This window comes from Muscardinus avellanarius, assembly GCF_963383645.1.
Source record: "Muscardinus avellanarius genome assembly, chromosome: 10".
Lineage (NCBI taxonomy): Eukaryota > Metazoa > Chordata > Mammalia > Rodentia > Gliridae > Muscardinus > Muscardinus avellanarius.
Window position 1 is genome coordinate 81,453,584 of NC_137796.1, and position 12,967 is coordinate 81,466,550.

Below are 12,967 nucleotides of genomic sequence, written 5' to 3' on the forward strand. Positions count from 1 at the left end.
CTGCGCCTTAGCTTCCCATCTACATAACAGGAATAGGAACTACCTCCTCTGATGGCCATGGAAGCAAAGTTGAATAAGGGTTGGACTTGTTAAAAGACATCATCTATTTTAGCCAGGTGTGGTGCTGCAGGCCTGTCATCCCAGTACTTGGGAAGCTGAAAGAGGAGGATTGCAGGTTCAAGGCCAGCCTCAGCAATTTAGTGAAACCTTGTTGCAAAATATAAAAAATAAAATAGGGCTGAGAGTGCAGCTCAGAGGAAGAATGCCCCTGGGTTCAATCCCCAGTCCAGGAGGAGGAGGAATGCTCTCTTTTAAGGGCCCCAGCAGCTGCAGCTCACTGGTGGCTTCCCGGAAGGAAGGATTCTGAGTGAGAGTAGAGGGGGAAGGAACATGAGGTTCCAGATGTGGTCTATCTGTGACAGATCCTTCTCGGTGGCTTATAGGCGGTGCTTCATGGTGGGTCCCTCCACCTCTGCTGTCTCAGAAGGGCTACAGGTCTGCAAAGGAGAAAGGGAGGAGACGGGCGTGGTGGCGCACACTTGTAATCCCAGCATTCGGGAGGCTGAGACCTGAGGATCGCGGTTCGTGGACAGCCTCAGCTACTTAGTGAGGCCCTCCACAACTCAGTGAGACCCAGTTTCAATATAAAGAATAAAAATAGGGCAGGGAGTGTAGCTTGGAGGTCGAATGCCCCTGGGTTCCATCCCCAGACCCGCAAAAAAAAAAAAAAAAAAAAAAAAAAGTGAGGATGTCAAAATGACATTTCTGCCTTTGTGGTGCTATTCACAGGAGCTGCTGCCCAGGGGCCTGGACATCAAACAGGAGGAGCTTGGAGACCTGGTGGACAAGGAGATGGCCGCCACTTCAGCTGCCATTGAAACGGCCACGGCTCGAATAGAGGTGAGGGGTCTGTGTAGGATCTCCTAAACCCACGCCTCTGCAGCTGCCCCTGGGCAGCACTGCCCCTTAGATGTGTCTTAGTCACTCATGAAGGCTGCAAAGGCTCACATAGAAGAAACCCAAACCCAAACTCACATCAGGCGTGGTGGCACACGCTTGTAATCCCCGCGCTTGGGAGGCTGAGACAGGAGGATTGCAGGCTGAGACAGGTTCGAAGCCAGCCTCAGCTACTGAGTGAGGCTCTCAGAAAATTAGTGAGACCCTATTTCCAAATAAAGTATAAAATAGGTCTGGGAGTTTAGCCCGGAAGTAGAAAAAACCCTGGGTTCCAGCCCCAGTACCAAATAAGCAAACAAACAAACAAAAACCGCATGGCATCTAAAAGGGCCAGAAAACAGGAAGTCCTTGCGGATTCAGATACCTTAGTGTCTGACCATGCAGAGTGCAAGTTCCCGACTGACCGCTTATTAGTTGCATGACTTATAAGTTACATGCACTTGGCTCTGAATCAGATCCCATTTCTAAAAGATGGCAGTAATACTGATCTGCCCTAGAGGCATTCAGTGTCAGCCCTTATCAATGGAAAGGAATCGCTCAGAAAAAAAAAGCTGAACAGGCACTATCGGAAAGGCCATCTCTTGCCCCTTTGGTAGAATATTCAAGACATCCACCGCGGTGTGTGCACCTGCCTCTATGACCTGATAGCAGCCACCCCTTTGGGACCCCAGAGATGATAGCTCCATAGCTCCCAGGTCTGTGCACTCTAGCCTGGGTGCCCTAAGGTCAAGGCTCTCACTGACTGTAGAGCAGCCTGCTGCAGCCTCGTTCCACCCAATAGATGGCAAGACGGAGACATCTAGACTGGTTTCTCAGCTCCTGCAGTGTATTGGACCGGGTGTGGCACGGCGTCAGCAGTTTCTCAGTACTCATGGTGTATTTAAAAACCGTACTTCTTTTTAACAGGAAATGCTCAGCAAATCCCGAGCAGGAGACACAGGAGTCAAGTTGGAGGTGAATGAAAGGTCAGTCTGGGCCCCAGGGTAGTGCCTAGGTGAGCAGAATCCATCTTCCTGTGTTAGATTGTGCCCTGCATACCTGCTAGGGAGTGGACTCGCGGGCGACAGCACTGGTGATGGTAGCAGTTCCCTGCTGCGGTACAGGGGAGATGAAACCCCAAGAATCGCGACTTAGCTTTTCCTTATGAAGATCCACAATGAAGGCTTCTCACTCGCCGGCCTTCCCTCAAAGTATTGCAGTGATACCAGCACCTTCCCTGCCTCCCGTTCCCTTTCCAACTTTGCTGTGGCTTAGGAGTGAGAAAGAGCAGCCTGTGTTCTTGGTCTGTGTCCCTGACTCTTGTTGGTTTTTAACAGGATCCTTGGTTCCTGTACCAGCCTGATGCAAGCCATCCAGGTCCTGGTTGTGGCTTCAAAGGACCTCCAGAGGGAGATCGTGGAGAGCGGCAGGGTGAGCGTGGCCTCAGGCCACAGGATGGGGAGCTTGGGGGCCATGAATCGGGGCCCCCACTCTCACTGGAGTCTGGTTGAGCTGCTGGCTTGTCCTGTGTCCATCGAGGCCTTCGGAGCCATGGACATCAACAGATGCTGTGGGAAGAAGCAGGGTCCTGCCAGCTCACAGAGGGCAGCCAGCCACAGCCGCCCCTGGTGGACTGGCTCTGGAAACCCCGTTTACATTGCTGGTCTGGGTCCTCCTAGGATGAAAGAAGAATTAGGGAAACTGGGCAGATCCCAGGAGTAAACCTGGTGCAGTGGTGCCTCTCGGTATCTGTAGGGAAAATGGTTCCAGAACCCCTGTGAATACTAAAATCCACAGATGCCCTTTTACAAAATGGTACAGGATTGCATAGAATCAGCACATTCCCTCTCATATACTTTACTTTTGTTTTTCCTTGTTCTTACCTTTCCTTTCTTTCTCTCCCTCCCTCCTTTCTTTCTTTCTTTCTTGAACTGGAGATCAAACCCAGGGTGTTACACTTGCAAGGCAAGTGCTTTGCCACCGAGCTACATCCCAGCTGTTCCTCTTCTTCCTGTATACTTTAAATCACCTTTAAACGAGGCGTGATGGCTCACACTTATAATCCCCGCGCTTGGGAGGCTGAGACAGGAGGATCGCACAGGTTCGAAGCCAGCCTCAGCTACTTAGTGAGGCTCTCAGCAACTTAAGAGAGACCCTGTTTCCAAATAAATTATTAAATAGGGCTGGGAGTATAGCCTGGAGGTAGAAAGCCCCAGTATAAAAAAAAAAAAAAAAAAAAAGAAGAAGAAAAAAAAGAAAGAAATGGCAGCCATACCTGCTTTGGAGGTGCTTCTTACAGCGTGAAGGGGGGCTGTTTCCTGTTTGTTCCTACAGTAGAAAGGTGGAGCAAACAAGGCACGTCTACAGGTTCTCAGATTTCCCAACCATAAACGCCTTTTGGAAATCCAAGTAGAAATCATTTTTTCAAATTATTCACTATAGCCAAAGTGGCACAGTAATCCCAGTACTTGGGAGGCAGAGACAGGAGGATCACAGATTTGAAGTCAGCCTCAGCAATTTAGTGAGACTATATTTCAAGATAAAAAATATAATAGAGCTGAGGGTGTGCCTCAGAGGTAGAATACCCCTGGATTTAATCCCCAATACCGCCCCCCCACCCAGATCACTGTATACTCTTCTCTTGGCAGACCTGAGACTGTCTAGACTCCCTTTGGATCATGACTTTCCTGTATTATTCACATAATGTACAGTCATCCCTCAGTGCCTGCATTGAATTGGTTCTGTACCCCAGCCCTGTGTTGTTGTTGAGCTGTACTCCCAGCCCTTTTTATTTCTGTTTGAAACAGGATCTTACTAGGATGCTCAGAGTCTTGCTGTGTTGCTGAGGCTGCCCTCAAACCTGTGATGCTTCTGTCCAGCCTCTTAAGTACTGGGGTTATAGCCATATACCACCATGCCTCAGCCTCCTAAGTACTGGGATTATAAGTGTGTGCCACCAGACCTGGCTGGGCACAGCTGTGTCCTCCCCCCTCCAAATATTTTCGATCTGCAGATGGTTTAATCTATAGATACGGAATCCTCAGTGACTAAGGGCTAACTATAGAAATACAATAGGGCTAGGAGTCAGAAAAGCCTCGGATTTACCTTCACTTATTTCCTGAATGACCCCCAGAACAATATTTTTGCCCCCTGATTCTTACTTTTCTTATCTTTACACTGGGGATAATAATGCTTACCTCCAGAGTTACAGTGAAGACCCAATGGGATAATATATCTAAAAGCATTTGGAGCCAGGTGTAGTGGTGTACACCTGTAATCCCAGTACCTGGGAGGCTGAGACAGGAGGATCACAGGTTCGAAGTCAGCCTCAGCAACTTAGTGAGGCTCTCAGCACCTTAACGAGACCCTGTTTCCAAATAAAAATAAAATTGGGCTGAGGTTATAGCTCAGAGGCAAAATGCCCCTCAGTTCAATCCTCAGTACCACCAAATAAAAGCCCCTGGCACACCATAAACACATCATGAAAATAGCTGTCATTATTTTTTGTTTCCATAGGGTACTGCATCCCCTAAAGAGTTTTATGCCAAGAACTCTCGGTGGACAGAAGGACTCATCTCAGCCTCCAAAGCTGTGGGCTGGGGAGCCACCGTCATGGTGTAAGTGCCTGGGTTCAGGGCTCCCTCCTGGTCCCTGTTCCATTGATCCACCTCTGAGAATACCTAAGCAGCAGGACTAAACATTTGAAAGGGACCTGGGGTATCCTGGGTGACACGGGGCAGGGCGGGCAAGCTGTCCTTCCTGGATAGTGGTGGGCTGGAGGTGGGATCACGAGGGCTTCATCTGTCTGTGACTTTGCCCATCCCATTCTTTCCTGTCAGGGATGCTGCTGATCTGGTGGTACAAGGCAGAGGAAAATTTGAGGAGCTCATGGTGTGTTCGCATGAAATTGCTGCTAGCACGGCCCAGCTTGTGGCCGCATCCAAGGTAGGACTCATGCTGAACTGCAAGTCCTGGGAGACGATAGGACTGACCCCCAGGACGGATGCTTTCTTCACATTCCAAGTTGATTGGGTCCCAAATAAAAATTCTGCCCTTTGAGGGTTCTGTACCACCCACTTCTGGAGGCCATAGGTCCAGCCACACCAGCCTCCGCTGGCAATCCTGGCAGAGAGCGTGCAAACAGGTCACCTGGCTTGGCTCTGAGCTCCTATATAACCAGTGCCCGCCCCTCTTCGTCCATCTCTGGACTTGGACCCGCACCCCCAATTAATGTTCGTGCAAAGTTCATAACCAGAATCCTTCCATGAGTTTGACAGTTCTCACCTAGCGTGAGTGTTCCTTGTTTGTCCATATTTCTTCTTGCCTCAAATTGTTTTTCACAACTGGAACAGTTTTTACAAATACCTAAGAAAGCTAGAGTTTGGGGCCACCAAGCCAATAAGCCAGGAATCATTGTTTCAGTGATACGCACGTCAGGAGCTGGCCCTGTGCGCAGCCACTCTTGAGAAGTGGACTGGTGGCAGTAGTGGATCTTGCAGTTGTCAGGAGCCATCAGACCAACTGTTTGATCCGGTCTGTGCCACTCCAGGCGTGAACTTAGATCTGCTTCATCCTGGCAGGTGAAAGCTGATAAGGACAGCCCCAACCTGGCCCAGCTGCAGCAGGCCTCGCGGGGAGTGAACCAGGCCACCGCTGGGGTCGTGGCCTCGACCATTTCGGGCAAATCACAGATCGAGGAGACAGGTAGCCTTCCGGAAGGAGTGCTTTCTTACCCACTTTATGTGGCCATATTCTACATTCCCCCATCATCTCAACTTCCCACAGTTCTGTTCCTGAAGTCTCTTACTTTTCATCTTTGCACATACGTACTTATTTTCTTACTAGGTTGGAAACCACACGCACATGCTATTCTTACCGCCACAATGGCGGGCTCTTGGGTAGATCTTCCGTTTTAGCCCTCTCTCTGAGTTCAGAGCATAGTGGCCCCCAGAGAGGTCAGATCCTGGTTACCCCCTAACCTCTCCATCCTTTCTTCCTCCCCACCCCTCAGTGACTTTCGGGTATGTGTTGGCAAATGGCAAGCCAGGCATTTTAACAAAATGTTGGAGTAGGCCGCCTCTCGGGTGAGCATCGGCCAGGGACATTATTTGATAAGACTATTTCCATCCCCGCAGACAATATGGACTTCTCAAGCATGACGCTGACCCAGATCAAACGCCAAGAGATGGACTCCCAGGTGAGAAGGCCATCGCCAGCTATAAGTCAACTCTGGACACTCCATTGCCTAAATACCAACCCTGAATATAATTCCTGTGGAGAGAAGTTAACAGAGACAGACAGACAGACAGACAGACAGACAGACAGACACTGGGAGGGGGGAATGAACACAGATGCACTTATGAGCCCAAGACTGAATGTAAATGATGCTGAAAGAGACTGGATGTGGAGAGAGGTGATGATGAGAGGTAAAGATGAGAATCTCAGCCTGGCATTTTGGTGCACACCTGTAATCCCAGTACTTGGGAGGCGGATTTCGGGTTTAAGGCCAGCCTCGGCAACTCAGTACAACCCTCAGAAACATAGCAAAACCCTGTTTCAAAATAAAAAATAAAAAGCCAGGCGTGGTGGCACATGCTTGTAATCCCAGCATTCGGGAAGCTGAGACTGGAGGATCACGGTTCGCAGACAGCCTCAGCTACTTAGTGAGACCCTGTTTCAAAATAAAGAATTAAAAAATAGGGCAGGGGGTGTAGCTCAGAGGTAGAATGCCCCTGGGTTCCATCCTCAGTGCTGCAAATAAATAAAAAATAAATATAAATAAATAAAAGATAAAATCCCGGGCATGATGACACATGCATGTAATCTCAGTATTTGGAAGGCTGAGACAGGGATCTCGGGTTCAAGGCCAGCCTCAGCTACTTAATGAGGCCCTTTGCAACTTAGTAAGACCCTGTTTCAGAATAAAGAATTAAAAAATAGGTCTAGGAGGTGTAGCTCAAAGGTATAATGCCCCTGGGTTCAATCCCTAGTACCAAAAAAATAAATAAAAGCCACGCTCGGCTTTTAATTTTTGGTACCGGGGATTAAATCCAGGGGCATTCCAGAAATGCTTGTAATCCCAGCATTTGGGAGGCTGAGACAGGAGGATCACAGTTTGCAGACAGCCTCCGCTACTTAGGGAGGCCCTTTGCAACTCAGTGAGACTCTGTTTTTTTTTTAAAAAAAAGGGTTAAAAATAGGGCTGGGGTGTAGCTGAGAGGTAGAATGCCCCTGAGTTCCATCCGTGGTACCACAAAAAGAAAAAAAAAGAATAAAAAAGAAAATGAGAAAATGCTGGGGGTGTAACTCAGAGGTAGAGGCCCCTGAGTTCAATCCCCAGGGCCACACATGTGCATACACACACAAAAATCCCATTTCCTTTCCTGGCAGGTTAGGGTGCTGGAGCTAGAAAATGACCTACAGAAGGAGCGTCAAAAGCTGGGGGAGCTTCGGAAAAAGCACTACGAGCTCGCTGGGGTCGCCGAGGGCTGGGAGGAAGGTGAGCTGACCCTGGGGTCCAGCACTGCCCGTGCCAAGGAGGGAGGCTACGGGGCCAGGGCCACTGCTCTCATGGGACAAGGGACTTCAAGTTCATCAATTCCTCCTCCTCTTTCTTCATGGAGCCTGTTTTCATTTGCAAATAACCTTTAAACCTAAAGCTAAGGTAAAGTGTATTGAATCAAAAGCTCCATTATTCAAAACCTCAACACTAAGCCGGGCGTGGTGGCACAGGCTTGTAATCCCAGCATTCGGGAGGCTGAGACCAGAGGATCGCAGTTCGCAGACAACCTCAGCTATTTAGTGAACCCCTCCGCAACTCAGTGAGACCCGGGTTCAAAATAATAAAAAATAAGCTGGGCATGGTGGCGCAGGCTTGTAATCCCCGCACTTGGGAGGCGGAGACAGGAGGATCGCGCTGGTTCGGAGCTAGCCTCGCTGGCTTAAGAGACCCTGTTTCCACATAAAAAAGTTAAAAAAATAGGTCTGGGCGTATAGCCTGTGGGAGTGTATCCCAGAGGTAGAAGGGCTTCCAGGAATCCAAGTACCACCAAAAAATAAAAAAATAAAAAATAGGGCAGAGGGTATAACTTGGAGGTCAAATGCCCCTGGGTTCCATTCCCAGACACCCCAAAACAAACAAACAAAAACAAAACAACAACTACAAAAAAACCTCGACACTGACAGATGCAAACATCACTCATTTGGCCATCCCCCACCACCACTGGACACTAGCCTGGTCTGTGCCCCGGGAGTATACTCTCTGCCCACCATAGAGTGGAAGACTCTCATTGGAGAACTGGCAGACAGGGGCGAGTGAATTACCAAGTCTAACTGCCCAGAGCTAGCCATGATGGCCAGAAAATGGAAAGGCTCAAGAGGAGAAATGCAGTGGGGTGGAGTAATATTTACCATCACCCGGTGTCTGTGAGTCCTGCACGTCCACAGTGGCTGACCTGGATCACAGCAGAGACTGTTATGTTTTGTCAGACTCCACCAACTCTGAGAACCAACCAGAGATATATCCTGGTGACTCCTAGAGGCTGAACTCGGGGATTAGTCGGCTCCACTGTGGACATACTTGTCATAGATCTCAGAACCCAATGTGGTGGCAGTTCTTGTTCAATGAATACATGCATGCCTGAGGAGTCACGTGACAGCAGTTGTCATTGTCTTTTAGGAACAGAAGCATCACCACCTACGTTGCAAGAAGCTGTACCCGAGAAAGAATAGAGCCAGCCGACGCCCCGTACATCAGAGTGTAAATGCTCGTCACCCATGGCGGTTGTGATCCCCCGGCCACAGCCCAGATCTGTGGAGTCCTAGTGGCGGTCACCCCACTCCCGTTGACCAGAGCCGAGGCCCTGCATGACCTTCAAAGACTCCCTGTCCAGTGATTGAACCCGTGATCTAGTTTCTCCCCCGGCCTGCCTGGCATCCAGGCTAGCCTGTGCTGTCCATGAGCAAGTCCAGGTCCAGAGAGGATGGGGAGCAGGGTCCCTCGCAGGAAGGGACCAGCCAGTTTGCCCAGCGGTTTACCGCCATAGTAATGGGTGTCCTTTCTTCAAGAACCTCTTTTTGTTGGGGAGAGCTTGGAGAGCAAAGATCTCACGCATCTCTTTTTTTTTTTTTCCCCTCCCAGTCTTTTCCGTTTCATCATTTGCACAAACTTGAGAGCATCCCAGGGCCAGCGGATCCCAAACCAGGGCTCTACCTGAGTCTGTGTGTGGTTGGAAGAACAGCGGAGCATCCTGGCCGAGAAGGCCACGGCACTTCTCCCCTTTGGGGCAGTACCATGGGTTCCCACTGCTACTTATAGTGGTTGTTTGGGTCTTTTGGTTTTTCTCTTTTGAAAGTTTCAGTCACCTAGCCAACTCTTCCCAAAGGACACACCCCTGGAGCTCTGAGCCCTCGGGCCCCACACCATGGCAGCCGCCACGCTGGGGCCGCTCAGGCTTCACCTTGGTGCTCCGGCTCAGCCTCCTCGCTGAGTGTCCCGCTGAGCGAGTGCCGGTCAGCTGAGGCCACTCACCAGGGGCGGGTGACAACTGTCCTCAAAAGGCAGAGGCAGAGCGAGTGCCTTTCCTTTTAAAAACGCTGGATGCCCGTCCATTGGTGCCTCTCTGCCTTCCCAAGAGAGACAGCACCAGAGAGTAAAAAGGGTGCACGTAGCCCCGGGCTTCAGGGGACACCTTACCTAGGAGCTCCTGCGACTGGCTCCACACTTTATCACACACCTGAGTGGTGTGAGTAGCCACACTACTTCCCTAGAGCAAATTACCCATGCCACACCGAGTGGACCACCGCCCCTCAGACCCAGGCCGGGCCCTAAGAGGGGACCCGCGAGGGTCTCCAGCTTTGCCCTCGCCTGCCTGCCTTGGCATTCTCTTGAAACTAAAGAAGATAGTTTGATGTGCTACCTGATCGACAAACCCGGAAGATCAGGCTCACTGTGCTCCTAACAGGAAAGACCCCTGTGCTTGGTGTGGGACCCCCTCCTATTTATTACTAACCTCCTTTGAGCAGCGACAGCCGACAGAGGGATGTGTGGCGAAGTCAGGATTGCGAGAGTGACTGCGGCAGGCTTAGACTGCTGCCCGGCCTCCACCTTCAGGGATCACAAACACAGCCCACGTGCCATCCCTGGGCAGTCGCGGGCTTGGGTTCCAAAGCAAGCAGGTTTGTCAGAGCGTTTGGGGCAGGGAAGACAAGAAGAGGGACCACTGGCTCTGGCTTCTCCCGGCCACGCGTTCCCAACTCTCGCTGCCCCGTGGACAGGATGAGGACAGAGGGCACAGCCGCCTAGAGACGGGCAGCCTGACAGCACTTTTCCGCTCCAGATGGACCCCAGCATTAAGTGACCTTCTGATCTTGGAATAACAGCATCTTCCTTCTTTATCTGTAGCAACTCATAGGTTGTAGCCAGCAAGCAGTTCCATGGACCTGTCCCAAAGGAATGTCGCAAAGTTTTGCTACATGACGGGTTGTGAGACTTCTGTTTGATCACTGTGAATCCACGCCCTCTTCCTTCCTCACCCCAGCCTGTCCTCTCCATGCATTTTCAGAATGGGGCACCCCAACAGCTGTCTCCCAGCGATTTATATCATCACTGTCAGGCATGCGACCTCCACCCCAGGCTAAGGGGGTTCTCCAAGGTAGATAAGGGGCAGTCTTCCAGTCAGTGCGTCTCTGTGCTTAGCCGTGTCTCCATTCCACGGCTCAGAGGAAGCTACGTGGGGCATCCCGGACCCGTGTGGGCCAGTTAAGCCGATCCGTGTTCAGTGTGAGTCAACTCTTCCAAAGGTGTCCACCTAGTCCTCTGTAGTCTAAACTCCTATGTTCCAAATTACCAGTGGGGGGTGGTCAGTAGGTTAGAATTTTCCACAACACTCCTACAACAGTAATTTTTTACACCCTCATGGACTCCTCCTGAGTAATAAAACCGTCAAGAAGACACTTAAACCGGAGCACAGGCTAACTCAGGGTCACACGAGTGTCACTACCTGTCAGTGTAATTGCTTTTATAATAGCTCAGATTAGAAACTGCCATTCTCCAGCCTAAACCACATTGTTCCACCTTGGCTCCTTTCCAAATGAGTGTGTTCACGTGGGTGTGAAATGCCTTTGGTGAGAACAAGACCTTGGCAGCCTTTTAATGAGTCAGAGCCTCTCAGTCTCATGGGCGAGTGTAGATACGTCCTAACAAGGAAGGCTAGCAACAGGAAAACGGCTTAGGATTGGGAAGCGGTTGACCTACAGCCACATCTGCTATTTATCTTTGTAATAACTGTGCTCTAATGCCTTTAGAGTAAGGATATTTGCATATATAACAAGGAAAAAAAGAGAAGACCTACCTTTGTGGGGCTATTTTATATCTGAGCACAGAGTTTAGATTATAATGTAGATGATCTGCTGATTCGTCTGCCCACAGTGGTATCTCTAGGATCCCACCTGATTATGAGTCCTTAACTCAGTGGCTGGAAAGAACCAAACACTGTCCAGAGCATCCTGTCTTGGGACTCTTTGAGCTACCAAGTCAGGCACCGAGATTGATACTGGGTAACATGGGGATCACTAAGTCTGCTTTGGCCTCTTGGCTCCATGAGTGAGCCAGCTCTCAGCTGGCGCCTGGGAAGTTCTCTCTTGATCAGCTCCTAAGTGCAGAGGGCTCTCCTGGCTCCACTTCACCCTGGTCTCTAACAGCTGGGAAATATCTTGCTGATTACCACCTTTCCAACTCTCTGGAAATCCTGCCAAGTCAAGCCTTCAGTCCCAAACTTGGCCTTCCAGCCAGAGCGGCTTTGCCGTCTCTCCGCCTGCCATCTTTGGTTCCACAGAAACTGTGCTGCCTGTAGCATAGGACGCCACCATCACGGAGCCTGCCAGACACTGGCACAAAGAAATCAGGGCAGCTGTTTGCTGCTTGAACCCTTCCTCTCCCAGGTCCTGACCAAGTGGTGGCTCTGCCTCTCACACTCCCAGGAGCCAAAGCAATGGGGAACTATTGGTTAAACGCCATTGGATTAAATTCTGAGAGTAGATCTTTCCAGATAAGTCTTTCAGGTGACCCTCAACTACCTCAGGTTTGATGCCCCAAAATTCAGCCGATTGCCACTCAATAGGGACAAACCGAGGGAGTTCAGTGAAATCTTGGTGATAACACAAATGTCTCAAACTTATTTAAAAAAAAAAAAACTTTAGGTTTGCAGGGATGGGGCTGGGTCTCTTTTTCTTCTGTTTTTAACCTCTTCTCCAAGTTATTCATTAGAATAGTCCCTAGAAATAAATTTCATTTTTCACTGCGTGCCTACCTTCCCAGGGCAGGTAGCCACTGGCTTTTGTTTCCTTCCAATGATACTTTTATTATGGTATTAAGGCCTTTCTTTGTATAATACATTGCATCTGTTTTCAATTTTTTCAAATAAATATTTCAGCCTGGCAATGGAGAGGGGTGGTGGTGAGTGATTAACTGACCCCCACATGGCTCTGAGTTCTGGGCATGGGTGAAAAGCCTGCTGATGTGTCCTGCACCGGTGGGAATGTATCTTGGAAACGTGTGTGTGTGTGTGTGTGTGTGTGTGTGTGTATCAAACCCAGGGGCATTCTACCTCCAAGCTATACTTGCAGTCCCCCCCCCCTTTTTTTTAACAGGGCCTCACCAGGTTGCTAAGAGTTTTGCTACATTGCTGAGGCTGATCTTGCTGGTCTTGAACCTGTGACCTTGTCTCAGCCGCCCAAGTATTGGGATTGGAGGCACGCACCACCACGCCGAGTTGCTTGAATTTCCTAAACATGTTCTCTCCTCTGTACATTACCCTGTGGAAATGATCAGACAGAAAGGGCCAAAGTGGCCTCTACAGTACTGCACCTGACAAGCCAGGTCTCTGCATGAAATCTTAGGCTCTGGCTGTGGCTATTTGTTCCCCACCCTGGAGATGCAAATCCAACCTGCAGCCTTAGATTAGATGTGACTAAACTGGGCGTGGTAGTGCACACCTGTAATTCCAGTGCATGGGGGGCTGAGACAGGAGGG

General features: G+C 50.0%; 1 protein-coding gene across 4 annotated transcripts in view; it reads left to right on the plus strand.

The window, feature by feature from the left end:
- Nucleotides 1–8,667, plus strand: part of HIP1 (huntingtin interacting protein 1) — a gene marked incomplete at both ends in the record, with an annotated part of 194,370 nt that extends 185,703 nt beyond the window's left edge. For 3 of the 4 annotated variants that reach the window (XM_080703237.1, XM_080703238.1, XM_080703239.1), the window contains 9 exons: nt 790–900; nt 1,864–1,922; nt 2,274–2,367; nt 4,453–4,553; nt 4,776–4,881; nt 5,517–5,640; nt 6,072–6,133; nt 7,327–7,435; nt 8,615–8,667. In XM_080703237.1, the coding sequence (XP_080559363.1) occupies nt 790–900; nt 1,864–1,922; nt 2,274–2,367; nt 4,453–4,553; nt 4,776–4,881; nt 5,517–5,640; nt 6,072–6,133; nt 7,327–7,435; nt 8,615–8,667 (819 nt within the window). The remainder of the gene's footprint in view (nt 1–789; nt 901–1,863; nt 1,923–2,273; nt 2,368–4,452; nt 4,554–4,775; nt 4,882–5,516; nt 5,641–6,071; nt 6,134–7,326; nt 7,436–8,614) is intronic. The other variant, XM_080703240.1, reaches the window with a different exon arrangement.
- Nucleotides 8,668–12,967: the final 4,300 nt, after the last annotated feature.